At 40.5% G+C, this 14818-nt stretch overlaps 2 protein-coding genes across 3 annotated transcripts in view; both read left to right on the top strand.

Annotated features, from left to right (window-relative positions):
* LOC103735826 (keratin-associated protein 3-2) overlaps positions 1-4896 on the top strand; it is a 9755-nt gene extending 4859 nt beyond the window's left edge. Inside the window, exon 3 of the mRNA XM_008835197.1 lies at positions 4886-4896. The gene's annotated coding sequence lies outside the window, so the exon portion shown is untranslated. The remainder of the gene's footprint in view (positions 1-4885) is intronic.
* An 8131-nt stretch (positions 4897-13027) lies between these two features.
* Krt40 (keratin 40) overlaps positions 13028-14818 on the top strand; it is a 24581-nt gene continuing 22790 nt past the window's right edge. Inside the window, exons 1-2 of one of the 2 annotated variants that reach the window (XM_008835196.1) lie at positions 13028-13468; positions 14363-14445. In XM_008835196.1, coding sequence (XP_008833418.1) covers positions 13028-13468; positions 14363-14445 — 524 coding nt within the window. The remainder of the gene's footprint in view (positions 13469-14362; positions 14446-14818) is intronic. The other variant, XM_017798702.1, reaches the window with a different exon arrangement.

Raw genomic sequence — 14818 nt, 5'->3', positions numbered from 1 at the left:
CTTTCCCTAAGCAGCTTTGATCATGATAGTTATTACAGCCACAGAAATGAAACTAGACACACAACAAGCTGTCATATTCACCAAGCCATGTCCCCAGCCTTTTTCTGATTTTTAAAAATGGTTTTAAAATATTTTGTTAATTTTATGTGTATGAGTGCATGCCTGCATGTATGTAAGTGCACACAGGTCATGCAATGCCCATGGAGGTCAGAAGAGGGTGTCAGATTCCCCTGGAACTGGAATTACAGACAGTTGTTAGCTGCCATGTGAGTGTTGGGACTCAAACCTGGCTTCTCTGCAAGAGCAGTCAGTACTCTTAACTGCTGAGCCATCTCTTCAGCCCCCAAGTGGCTATTTCTTTATTTTCTTCTATTCCCACTTATCTCTTCTTCTGAAGATCATAAGCTACAGAAATGTATCCTGGTCAGTTTCCATATTCTGAGAGTATAGCTATTGATTATTATATAAAACTATCTATTCAATCAAGACCAATATGAATAGTCCTGTCTCATAGATACAATGACCAGCAATCAACACGTTCTAATTAGAAACTACCTCAAGAAAATAAAGAAATATTCCTTATTTTATCTGCAATTACTTTAAAATAATAACACATTACATTATAATAATTTTGGGTTTGGTTTGGGGTACAGGGTCTTGATATGTAGCCCCAACTAGCCTCACATTCCTGATCCTCCTGCCCCAAACTCCCATGTGCTGTAATCCCCCCATATACCACCACACCCTGCTTCATAGTATTACATTTAAATTAACTGGATCTATGATGGCACATGGAGAGGACAGTTTCTCTTCAAAGATATTTCTCTTTTGACTCATCAGTTTACTGTGAGAATGTGATTTTATTCCTGAGATTTGTCTTTTCAAGTATGTTTTTGAATTCTCAGACTCAAGTCCTTCACAGAACAGTATGGGTGCTCTATGAGCCCCTTCAAGAATTCAGCACAAAGACTGAAATAATTGGTGAATAACAAACCTTAGGAAATTATTTTGTTCTATTTATATATTCTTCTGATTTTTGTTATTTTTTTACTTTCATTGGAAGCTATCTAGGAAATAATACTCAGAAGGAAAAAATAACTTTGTTTTGGATCATAAAAATTTTCACTTTAACAGATTAATGGACTTTTCCCCCTTATAAAGAATCTTAGGGGGACTGAGAAGATAGCTTAATCAGTAAAGTGCTTGCTGCACAGGCATGACGACCTGAGTTCAGATCCCAGCTCATAAATCTGGGCACAATGCTGGGAGGCAGAGACAGGAGGATTCCCAGAGCTCAGTCAGACAGTCAAATAAGAGAGCTCCAGGTTCAGTGCTTGTCTCAAAAACTAAGGTAGAGAGACTGCCTGTTCTAGCCCCCCCCCAGCATAGGGGCTGAGAATTAAGCCTGAGAGTTCCAAAATCCCCCCCCCAATTAGGGAACTTCCCAAATTTTGCCCTGAGTTCCTGCTAGTAGGGGTCCAAACCTTAGAAGGAAGCTTGAGCATAGCTGACTTGGGCTTCTGTGGGAGACCTTGAGTAACTGATCTGAAACCATCAGTTCCCTCCAAAATAAAACCTGAGAGAAACTGAAACCTGGACCAACCAGCTTTACATAACCAATGAGAAAAGGACCAAGGGCACCAGTAATAGAAACAGAAGCAAACTTCAACTTAATTTTCATATCAGAATCACAAACAACAAAAGAAATTCACATGCCAAAATCACAACAAAAGAATAATAAAATGGAAATCCAAAACACTATATCCTCACCAAACTCCACTAGTCCTGTAGAAGAGTTCTACAAGGAGAATCCCCTAGAGATAATGCAGGATACAGAATTTAGAAGAAAAGTCATAAACATGATCAAGGAAGTCAATGAATTTAAAGAACACATGAACAAAGAACTAAAAGAAGATATGGATAAACTTCTGAATGAATTCACAAAAGAGATACAAACATTGAAGAAAACTCAGGCAGAAATGAGGAAGGAAGTGAAATAGTCAATAAGTCAACTTGAAACAGGAGAAAGCCTCACCACTGGAATGAATGAGATGGAAGACAGAATATCAACACTGGAGGATGAAGTTGAAGAATTGGACCACTCAAGCAAAGATTATGATAAATTTTTAAAAACACATGAATGGAATATACAAGAGATGTGAGATACCATGAAAAGACCAAATCTACATACCATAGGCATAGAGGAAGGGGAAGAATTTCAGGTTAATGGTATTAACCAGATCTTAAACAGGATGGTAGAAAAGAATTTCCCAAAATTAAAGAAAGACATCCCTATACAAATACAAGAAGCACATAGAACACCAAATAGACAGGACCAGAAAAGAAACTCCCCATGTCATATCATAGTAAAAACACTAAATGTACAGAATAAAGAGAGAAAAGCAGCAAAAGAAACAAAACAAGTCACATACAAAGGAAAGCCCATCAGAATTACAGCTGACTTATCACTGCAAACTATGGAAGCCAGAAGAACCTGGACCAACGTATTTCCAGTTCTAAATGACAATAGATGCCAGCCCAGAATACTCTACCCAGCAAAAATGTGTTACAATTGATGGGGAAAGAAAAACTTCCACGACACAAATAGCCTGAAAGAATACATGTCCATGAAACCAGCCCTTCAAAGAATACTTGAAGCAATTCAGAGAGCAGAGAGAGAAACAACTATAGCCCAGGGGCAACAAAAGAAAATAAATAAAGGTATAACCTAGGAAACACAAAATTAGACAGAGAACACAAACAGCAATCAAAATGATGAGAACCAATACACATTTTTCAATAATAACCTTAAATATAAATGGACTGAACTCCCCAGTCAAAATACACAGGCTAAGTGAATGGATTAAGAAACAAAATCAATCTTTATGCTGTCTGGAAGAAATCCTTCTCACCTTCAAGGACAGGCACTACTTTAAGGTGAAAGGATAGAAAAGAATGTTCAAAAAAATAGCAATAAGACACAAGCAGGGGTTGCAATTCTAATATCTGACAAAATAGACTTCAAAGTAAAGCTAATCAGAAGAGATAAGGAGGGTCACTTCAAAGGAAAAATTAACCAAGAAGATATTACAATACTTAACATATATGCTGAATTAAACAATATCATATATCAAATACCTAACAGACATCTACAGGACTATAAGGCACAGATTAACCCCAACTCAGTAATATTAGGGGACTTCAATACCCCACTGTCTTCATTAAACAGGTCAACTGGACAAAGAATAAACAGAGAGATATCATAATTAAACAATACCATACATCAAATAGACCTAACAGACATCTTTCAAATATTCCACCCAAGCACCAAAGAATACACTGTCTTCTCAGCACCCCGTGGAACCTTTTCAAATATTGACCTCATACTGGGGCACAAAACACACCTCAACAAATACAAAAATATTGAAATGATTCCATGCACTTTTTCAGATGACAATGCAATACAGTTCAAAATCAGTACTGGAAGAAGCTTTAGTCACTACACAAACTCATGGTGATTAAACATCACAAGGAGAAATGAAGAAATAAAAGAATTCCTTGAATTCAACAAAAAGGACAATACAACACAACAAAACCTCTGGGACACATTAGAAGCAGTCATAAGAGGAAAGTTTATGGCACTAAGTGCCTACATTAAAAAATTATAAAGAGTCCAAATAAATGACCTAACATTGCAACTCAAGATGCTAGAAAGGCAAGAACAAATGAAACACAAACCCAGCAGAAGAAAAGAAATGACAAAAATAAAAGCAGAAGTCAATGAAATAGAAACAAAGAAAACAATACAAAGAATCAGTGAATCTAAGAGCTGGTTATTTGAAAAGCTAAGCAAAATAGACAGACCCTTGGCCCAGTTAACCAAAAGAAAGAAAGAGCAAACCCAAATCAACAAAATCAGAGATAAAAAGGGAAACATTACAATAGACACCCAAAAGATCCAGAACATTATTAGGGAATAATTTAAAAACCTACACTAAATTTGAAAATCTGAAAGAAATGGATGGATATCTAAAATCATGGGAATTGCCAAAGTTAAACCAAGAAGAGATCAACAGTTTAAACAGAGCCAAACACACAAGGAAATTGAAACAGTAATACAAAGCCTCCTAACTAAAAAAAAAAAAAAAAAGCCCAGGCCCAGATGGATTTACAGCATAATTCTACCAGACATTCAAAGAAGACCTCCAACCCATACTACTTAAATTATTCAAAACAATAGAAACAGAGGGAGAACTCCCAAATTCCTTCTTTGAAGACAGCACCACTCATACCCAAACCAGGCAAAGACACAACCAAAAAAGAAAACTATAGACTGAACACAGATGCAAATTTCTCAACAAACTACTTGCAAACCACATACAGACACACATCAAAAAGATCATTTACCATGATCAAGTAGGATTTATTCCAGAGATGCAGGCATGGTTCAATATACGCAAGTCAATAAACATCACTAATCACATAAATGGACTCAAAGACAAAAACCACATCATCATCTCAACAGATGCAGAAAAGGCTTTTTCCAAAATTCAACATGCATTCATAATAAAAGTTCTAAAGGGAATTGGACTGGAGGGAACATACCTCAACATAATTAAAGCTAAATACAAGAAACCCACAGCCAACATCATTCTAAATGGAGAAAAACTGGAAGCATTCCCATTAAAATCAGGAACCAGACAACGATGTCCACTATCCCCACTCCTTTTCAACATAGTGCTTGAAACTCTTGCTAGAGCAGTAAGACAAGAGAAAGAAATTAAAGAAGTGCTAATTGGAAAAGAAGAGGTCAAACTACCCCTTTTTGCAGATGATATGATACTATACCTAAGAGATCCTAAAAGTTCCACCAGAAAACTTGTAGAACTGACCAACACTTTCAGTATAGTGTCAGGTTATAAAATCAATCTACAAAAATCAGTAGCCTTTCTATATACCAAAAACAAGCAATTAGAGAACAAGTACAGGGAAATGTTCCCTTTCACAATAACAGCTGCAAAAAAAAAATATCTTGGAATAAGCCTGACCAAAGACACCAAAGATCTCTATAATGAAAATTTTAAATCGTTAAAGAAAGAAAATGAGAAAGACACCAGGAGATGGAAGGACCTCCCATGCTCATGGAAGAATTAATATTGTGAAAATGACCATCCTACCAAAAGCAATATATAGATTCAATTCCAATCAAAATCCCCATGACATACTTCACAGAATTAGAAAAAAAAAATCCATAAACTCGTATGGAAGCACAGAAGACCCAGATAGCCAAAGCAATCCTGAGCACAAAGAACAACACTGGGGGATTACTATACGAGATCTCAAAGCATACTACAGAGCTACAGTCATAAAAACAGCATGGTACTTGCACAAAAGTAGACACATAGATCAATGGAACACCATCGAGGACCCAAATCCAAGTATATGCAATTCCAGTCATCTGATATTTGACAAAGGGGCCAAGAACACACAATGGACGAAAGACAGCATCTTCAAAAGATGGTGTTGGCAAAACTGGATCTCCACCTGTAGAAGAATGAAACTAGATCGTTATCTTTCACCTTGCACAAAAGTCAACTCCAAATGGATCAAAGACCTCAGTGTGAAACTGGAAACCCTGAAACTATTAGAAAAAAATATTGGCAATTACTTACAAGATACAGGTATAGGAAAGGATTTTCTAAATCGGACAGAAGTAGTTCAGGAATTAAGGTCAGCAATCAACAAGTGGGACCTCATTAAACTAAAAGGCTTCTGTACAGCAAAAGAAATAACCAAAGAAGTGAAGAGAAAACCCACAGAATGCAAAAGGTTTTCAAAAGGAAAAAGTAAAGATGGCTACAAAACATGCTAAAAAGTGTTCAACACCCTTCGTAATTAGGGAAATGCAAATTAAGGCCATTTTAAATTTTCATCTTAACCCAGTGAGACTGACTAAGATTAAGAGAACAAATGATACCAAATGCTGGGGAAGATATGGGGAAAGGGGAATACTAATTCACTGCTGGGGGGATTATAAACTTTTGCAACCACTGTGGGAAGCAGTGTGGAGAACTTTCAAAAAAGTAAAAGTAAACCTGCTATATGAACCATTTGCCACTCCTTTGACTTACCCAAAGGCCTCATCCTATTGTAGAGACACTTGTACAACCATGTTTGTTGCTGCTCTTTACACAATAGCTAAGAGATGGAAGGAACCTAAGTAGCCCTCAACTGATGAGTGGTTAACAGAAATGTGGTATATTTACACAATGGAGTTCTATTCAGTGGTAAAGGATGATGAAATAATGAAATTTGCAGGTAAATGGATGGATCTAGAAACTGATACTAAGTGAAGTAACACATTCAGAAAAACAAAAGACATATGTTCTCCCTCATTTGTGGATCCTAGCACCAAATCCTTTTAAATTCCATGTTCTTTTAATAAAATGATTCTGTACAGCAGTCTCTTCTGTGTGAAATAACTACCATCATCTCGACTTCAGCTGTGCCTGCTTGCTAAACATTGTCACAATTGGACTTGTTGAAGGTTGTGCTCCTTCATTAAAGGAGGGGCAAGCAGGGTCAGTGGACCCTCATTGGAGTATCCAGCCACTTTTCCAAGCCAACTGTATGTAAGTTGGTCCTAATCACACATGGTCTCCTGGATTTGGGGAGGACTAAAGTACATAATCTGGGGAAGGTAAGGAAGAGAAGGTTTGATCCATGCTGGGTAAAAGCTTTCCAGTGTGCATACCCCCAGCTCACTCATATACCTCAGCAACCCCTGAGTCATCTCTATAAGTAAGCTCAATAAATTCATTGGTTCCCCAGGAAAACTTCAATCAAACGTTGCTTTAACACTAGAACCCTAAAATGGGATGTGCATTGCTTAGTATCTCCCATGAAAAGAATTCTCACAATAGATGGAAATTTTGTTAATGTTATTGTATCTCATAATTATTTAAGAAAAGAAAATGAGAATACAAAAGATGTTAAAAGGATATGGAAATGGAGATATTTTCCAAAATAGAAAAAATAAGAAAGGCTAAGCAAATGAGAGGGTCTGTGTAGGTTTGCTATGATATATAAAGGATGAGACAAAAATAATATACACATAATCTTAAAATTTCTAATCATAGTTTAGTCAACTAATTTAAGGAACAAAATATATGTCTGTCAAGGTTTATCTGAGAATGTCTGGGTTTTGCCCAAGCTTTATCCACATAGCACATGGTAATTAAAAGTACAAGACTGGTGGAACTAACCTTATTGGATGTTTAACAGCCATACTTTGAAGACTACACTTACCTGGTCAGAGTGACTTAAAGAACAGTTTTTGCTCCTTGCCCTCCAAGGTCGACTAAGTTCCAGGGGACTATGAACCATCTCTCAAAATGTCCTGTAATGGTGGAGTCACCCATCCCCCTGTTCAGGGTAGCCATAGAGACCCCAACAGATGGACTTGAACCAATGTCCAGTCTACAAAGAGAAGTGTCAAGTCAGAGGAAATATTTCTTCTATGCTTCCAAGTGAAGCCAGCCATGGTCGAGCAGGACCTTTGACTTATCTTCACATAGATGGAACTGGTAAAAGAAAGGAGCCAGGGGGTCCTCCCAAGCCCATGTGACACCTAAGGAACAGATCCTCAAATAACCTGAAGAATAAAAATGAATTGGTTTATTTGGGCCAACTGTAGGGTCTTAAACACCCAAAAGGAAAGTATAACCAAAGATTAAAGTAATCAGTGTATTTCTTTAAGAGTTCAAGGGATGCTTTTGGATGTCCTTATCAAGAAATTCCAATGGACTCTCATATGAATATTTGAAAGTTTCCCTGTTCTGACATTTTTCTAGTTTCCTGTCTAGAACTTGGAACACTAATTATTCTTGCCTTACTTCTCCTTCATATCCCCTATTCACCAGTCAAGGACCTTCTTTTCTCCCTACAGATAAGAGTTATGCAATTTGGGAGTCTTTTACATAGACCCACTGAAGGGGTACTCCAATAGCCTCACCCTGCGCCCCTGTTCAGCCTGAAAGAAGCCAGTGTGCTCTGCATCCCCATTCCCTATCGATAATTTGCGTAACCTCTTCAGAGGATGGTGTGATAAGAATAGAAGGTAGGAATTGGCTAGGCATTTAGGGTAAAAAGACTCCAAAGAAAAGTAGCCAGTTTCTTGGCTAAAAGTCAAAATGTCCTTGCACCTCTTAGCAACATACTCTGTTCCAAAGGCCAAAAATGTCAAAAGTATTTGGGAGCACTTATCTAACCCCTAAAATATTTTAGGGTTACCTCCTCAGAGGGGGGAATGTTAGAGTAGCAAAAAGCCCCATGAAGGAGAGAGAGAACACAAAGTTGTCAGAAAAAAAGTGATGGGAAGATATGGAAGAGGATGGAGGGGAGGACTTGGGCATGGATTTGATCAAAACACCTTATATGCATCTATGAAATTCCCATTAAAGTTTTTAAAAAAATAAGGTTGAAACTTGACTCACTCAATAGGTCTTAACATATATGACAGAACGCATGAAATCCAGTGGGGCAGGGGAGGCTATGGGGTGCAGATAGGGGAGGGGGTCTAAATATGATTAAGATGTATTGTATTGTATGAAATGCACAAACATTCGATTAAAATATATTGTAAAAAAAATAAGGTGAAAAGTGATGACAACCACCCAATATTGATCTCTGTCCCCGCACAGAACACACATTCTCTCTCTCTCTCTCTCTCTCTCTCTCTCTCTCTCTCTCCCTCTCTCTCTCTCTCTCTCTCAGTGACTTAAAGGAAATTTTTTCGGTATAGTTTTGAAAATAAAATAAAAATCACAATTAAAGTCAATCACTGTGAAATCAGTTCTGCTTTATAATAGAGGTGAAATCCTAGAACAAACACGGAACAGTTGTATCTCAAAGCCACATCCACCTGGTTCCGAACCAGAGATTTTGTCCAATGGAATTGCCAGATGGAACCTACATTAGAGAATTCCATTCCTCAAGTTCCAATATGTTTAATTTTCATGAATTGAAACCTTCGTAAATAAATAAATAAATAAAAAGGCGAAACAAACTCCATATCACAGAAGAAAAGACTGGTTTCCTTGCCCCTACTGCTAAGTACAATCAATGAGAGTTTCCTAGGAAACTAAAAGATCACAATCCAACCTTCATTGGAATTTATACTTCCACTCTCATCAGAAATACAGAGAAATCTAGTGCATATCTCAACTCACCAGTGACGCTTCCTTATACAGCAGAGTGCAACGCACACAGAAGGCCACAACTGCCCCAGTTTTAAAGAGTAAGAGACTGCGGAGAATGCTTCCCTGGATAGGACTCCTATGTTAAACTCACCCACCCAGCTCAGGTACCATTGCAGAAGAGGGAGTGGAATGATTTTAAGAGCCAGGGCTGGTCCATGAACACAAGGAAGCAGAGGCTTTCAGGCCACTGGAAACTTGCACATGTGAACTTGAGGTATTGATGGCATTGAGCACCAGACCCATGCCAACTCAGTTGGACAAGGGCCCAGAGTGGAACAAGGGAAATGGGTGGTGGGCCGGTCCTAGTCTGGGAACTCCTGGAGACTGACTACTGCTGGGTGAGGGACAGCAGATCTCTAGATAGGCTGACTACAGTGGATGAGTTTGCACTGAAGGACATCAGGGTACAAATGCTTGACTGGATTAAACTTAACATGTATGGAGGAATGCATGAAGTCCGGTGGGGATTGGGGAGCATGGAGTGGGGATGGGTCTAAATTTAATTAAGAACTCTTGTATAAAATGTTCAATTTTTAAAATTTTTTTTAAAAAAGAAATGCAGGCAGAGATTGGAGCTGTAGTTCAGTAGCAGAGCAGATGTGTAGCATGAATAATATCCTAAACCTGATCCCCTGAACCAAAATGAACATTTTCCTAAATAATTTAATGCAAGCTGGGCATGGTGGTACACACTTTAATCCCAGGACTATGGTAGAGGCAGGCAGATCTCTGAGATAGAGATCAGCCTGGTCTACATGGTGAATTCCTGCCCAGCGGGGCCTACAGGAAGACCCTGTCTCAAAAAGACAAAAATTAAAATAAACAAGTAGATAGTATAATGCACCTACAAATGAAATACAGGAAATGTAAAGAAGGCAAGTTTCATGTCCACTACCACACCATTCTTAATACACCTAATCTCATCTGCTCTTGGAAGCTGTCCTAGTTTGTTTCTCCATTGCTGTGACAAAACATTATGACCACTACCAACTTGGGGAGGAAAGGGTTTATTTGTCTTACATCTCCTGGGTCACAGTTTATCACTGAGGGAGGCCAAGGTAAGAACTCAGGGCAGGAACCTGGAGGCAGGAGCTGGAGCACAGGCCATGGAGGAACACTGCTTTCCCCTGGCCCCTGCTCAGCCTGCTTTCTTATGCAACATAGGCCCACCTGCCCAGGGATAGCACCACCCACAGTGGGCTGGGCCCTCCCACATCACTCATCAAGAAGATGCCCCTCAGACATGGCCACAGGCCAGTCCGATAGAGGCAATTCCCCAATAGAGGCTCCCTCAACCCAGGTGTGTCAAGATGACACTAAAGCTATCCAGCACAATTGATCCCTTGTAAACTTAACACACAAACACATCACTATTAAACCATAACCTTTTCAATTCTTGTCCCCAAGATAAGATGTTAACAATAATATCACAACATAAGACAGTACAACCTTAAAAGCCCCACAGTACTTAAAAAATACAAACACTTAAAAGTTTAGTCTTCTTTAAAAGTCTCTTAACTGGGGGTTCCTGTAAAATCCAAAACAAGTACTGTCTTATTTCAAAGGGAAGAATCAGGCACACCTAAGCAAAACCTAAGTCCAGCAAAGTAGCTCGAGGCTGGACATCTGGGACTCATCACAACCTTCTGGGCTCCAAAGGGTTCTGGCAACTCCACTTCTCTGACTCTGCCATTCACAGCTCACACAGTTCGCTTTGCAGACCTAGGCTGGATCCATCCCACACCTATTGCTATCCTTGGTGGTCGTCCCATGGTCCTGGCATCTCAAAAAAACTAGGATCTCCACTGAAACTGAGGCTACACCTTCACCAATGGCCTCTTCTTGCCTCTCCAGGTGCAAAGCCTCAGATTCTCTCCATGACCCCTTCAGTCCTGGGGTCTTCACTGCAACTGAAGCTGCACTTTCACCTATGGCCTTTCCTGGCCTCTCAGAGTGCCAAGCCTCAGCTGCTTTCTGTGACACCTTCACACTTTCAGCACCAGAACCATGCAGGAGACTCTTACACATTACCAAGTCCTGCTTCCAGCTTGAGATAGAGGCTCAGGCCCCGTCTGTGTGCTGACCCTGAGGAAATACCTCCCAGAAGATTCTACCACAGTGATGCTGGTCTCTTGTTACTTACAGCTGATTTTTCAGCCCCAGCTAACCAGCATCAATTGTCCCAGTAAAGCAAAGGTTTTACTTCAGGTTCTGGTCTCTTCTTAATCACAGCTGATTCTTCAGCCCCAACTGACCAGAGCCCACAGATTCTCAACACAAAATCTCACACAAACAACCCTAATAGTCTCTGCTTCCCTTTGAAGCTTCACAAGCCAGGCCCCCATCATCCACAACACTTTCAATATAACTGTTCCAAGATCCACAGCAACAAACTCTAAGCACTCAGTGGCTTCTCAGTCCAAAGTTCCAAACACTTCAACAGTCCTCCCCAAAACAACTGAGTCAGATCTGTCACATCAATACCCCGTGATCCTGGTACCAATTTCTGTCCTAGTTTGTTTCTCCATTGCTGCGACAAAACACTCTGACCACTACCAACTTGGGGAGGAAAGGGTTTATTTGTCTTACATCTCCTGGGTCACAGTTCATCACTGAGAGAGGCCAAGATAGGAACTCAGGGCAGGAACCTGGAGGCAGGAGCTGGAGCACAAGCCATGGAGGAATGCTGCTTACTGGCTTGCTCCCCTGGCCTCAACCTGCTTTCTTACACAACATAGGCCCACCTTCCCAGGGGTGGCACCACCCACACCCACAGTGAGCTGGGCCCGCCCACATCACTCAGCAATCAAGAAGATGCCCCACAGACATGGCCACGAGCCAGTCCTATGGAGGCAATTCCCCAGTTGAGGCTCCCTCAACCCAGGTGTGTCAAGTTGACACTAAAGCTATCCAGCACAGAAGCTAAACAGGGTTGGGCATGGCTAGTGTTTGGATGAGAGAAGGGAAGTTTCAGAAAATCAAAGGTCATAATCCACATATTGATAACCAATTTATATTTTGGTCCACAGGGCACAACCTATTCTCATAAGTTATATAAAGTGACTTAAAATGTGTATAGAGCAAGTTCCAGGCCAGCTGGGGCTACAGGGAGGCCCTATCTCAAATGAGAGAGAGAGAGAGAGAGAGAGAGAGAGAGAGAGAGAGAGAGGCTTTAAACTCAGTATATACCCTATTCCTTTACCATGTAAGCATAAGCACGTGCCTTAAGATCACAAAATGCATTGCAAGATTGCTAATAACAATGACCATTTTCAGGATGATTGGCAGGCCAAACAAGCACATGTAATTTGATGAGTTTTAATATTGATTTTTAAAGTAGACACAAGAAGCCAATGTTCAGAACCAAAATCTATGGGAATACTACTTTCCTTATTTTTAATGTGCTGTATCTATAATTACTGATTGTCCAAATTTTCTTCTTTGTTCCTTATTCTTGCAAACGGATATTGCTTCCTATGGCCATTTTCTGAAGTATTTTATCCAAGCAGCACATGGGAATGGGAAGAATCCTGATTTAGAAACCTGAGGTTATCCTCCTTTTATGAGGCATAAAACTTCCTCAGGAAATAAACAACCCTAATGAGATGTTTGTATGAAAACTGGTACCAACAGTGTTAAAGGAAGCACCCAGTGCGGTCTGTAAATACCCATTTGAAGGGTGATATAAAAGTCACTCCAGAGAAGGAGGCGTTTGGAGTCAACACATCCAGAGTACTGCACCCCAGCTCTGCTTCGCTTCTCAGAGGATGACTTCCCACAGTTCCCCCAGGTGCTGTTCTGCTGAGCCCTGTGCTGCCAACTGTACTTCTGATCCACCCTGTCCCACAGACACAACTTGCCTCCCCGGCACCTGCGCCACATCCAGATGTCAGACGCCGAGCTTCATATCCAGGTGTCACCTGCCGATCTGTTGTGTCACGCCTTGCCACTTTGCTGATGGGTGTAACAGTCCCGGCGTGGCGGGAAGCTGTCCGTGGTGTGAGGAAGGGGCGTTCAACAGCAATGAGAAGGAGACTATGCAGTTCCTGAATGACAGACTGGCCAACTACCTGGAGAGGGTGCGCAGCCTGGAGGAGACCAACGCAGAGCTGGAATGCAGGATCCGAGAGCAGTGTGAGCCCGACGCCCCGCTGGTGTGTCCTGATTATCAATGTTACTTCGACACCATTGAAGAACTTCAACAAAAGGTGACGTGTCTCTGTGGCTCTAATGTTCTACCTCTGCTGGTTCTGATTCCCTTCACATTTATACTAGGAAAGGTTGCTTTATGGAAATAACGCAGAGCAAGGGGGAATCCCAAGAGTGGATGTGCTGTAAAAAAGAGTCCTGGAGAAACTATAAAAATGTTACCACCTCTCTGTAGATATTTTCATCTACAGAATGGGAGTGCCTGTATTCTATCTAAAATCACTTCTGCATGTAACACTGCATTTTTTCCCAAGCATATTGAACATCGTCTTCGTAATTTCACACGGTGTTTTTTTCTTTCCTTTTTATGTGTTGGTGCGTGCATGCATGTTTGGGGGTGTTGCATTACATGCTTGAGGAGGCCGGAGGTCAATGTCTGGTGTCTTATCCACCTTATATTTTGACGCAGTCTCTCACTGAACCTAGAGCTCACTGGTTTGACTAAACTAGCTGACCAGTGAGCCCCAGGGATCCTCTTGTTGTTCCCTCCCCAGGGCTGGGATTACAGGCACACACACCCTTGACTTGCTTTAAGCATTCTACTAGGGGCACTGTCTCCCTAACTGCATGACTCTCTTCTTGATTGCTGAATTTCTATGACCAAAGATGGGGGCACGAGCCTAGGACAAGCTAATAGAAAGAGCTACTGAAAGAGCTCAATGTTCAACTGCCAAGGATTATCACGAAGCACCTGGGTCCCTTCAAAAGAAAACCTTTCTGGTTTTGCATTGTATATCTAATTGACACTGCATTATTTTTGTTTTATGAAGTGATACAGTTGATAAGAAAAGCGTTTTCTTTTACGTTAATGTACAGATTTTTATAAGATAAGAAGTGGCATAGCTGTTGAAATACACACTTAGGTTTCTTTCAAAGAGTTGTTTGTTCACTAGATCTTGTGCACGAAGGCAGAGAATTCCAGACTCGCGGTGCAGTTGGACAACTGTAAACTGGCTGCTGATGATTTCAGGTCAAAGTAAGTTTAACAGAGTTTTATCTTTTAAACCATTCCTTGTTTTATGTATGGCAATAAAATTTGGGGGTTTGTTGTTGTTTTTTGAGACAGGGTCTCCCTGTAGCCTCAGCTGGCCTAGAACTTGCTATGTAGACCAGGCTGGCCTCAGTCTCATAGAGATCCACCTGCATCTGCCTCCTCAATCCTGGAGTTAAAGGCCTGTGGCCATCTGGTAGTATTTTTAAGCCAAGAATGTTTAAATTTTAAACTTATCCTTATTTGGGAAGTAAGGGAAATTGCAATATGTGGCTCTCTGGAGCCCACCCCCCCCATCATCCTTGGACCTCAGTAGTTTGCTCAATATCTAGCAAACTAATCTCTCTCTCTCTCTCTC

This window comes from Nannospalax galili, unplaced genomic scaffold (genome assembly GCF_000622305.1).
Source record: "Nannospalax galili isolate Female #2095 unplaced genomic scaffold, S.galili_v1.0 scaffold137, whole genome shotgun sequence".
Taxonomy (NCBI): Eukaryota; Metazoa; Chordata; class Mammalia; order Rodentia; family Spalacidae; genus Nannospalax; species Nannospalax galili.
The sequence above is the reverse complement of the archived record's forward strand: the minus strand, read 5'-3'. Positions and strand labels throughout refer to the sequence as shown.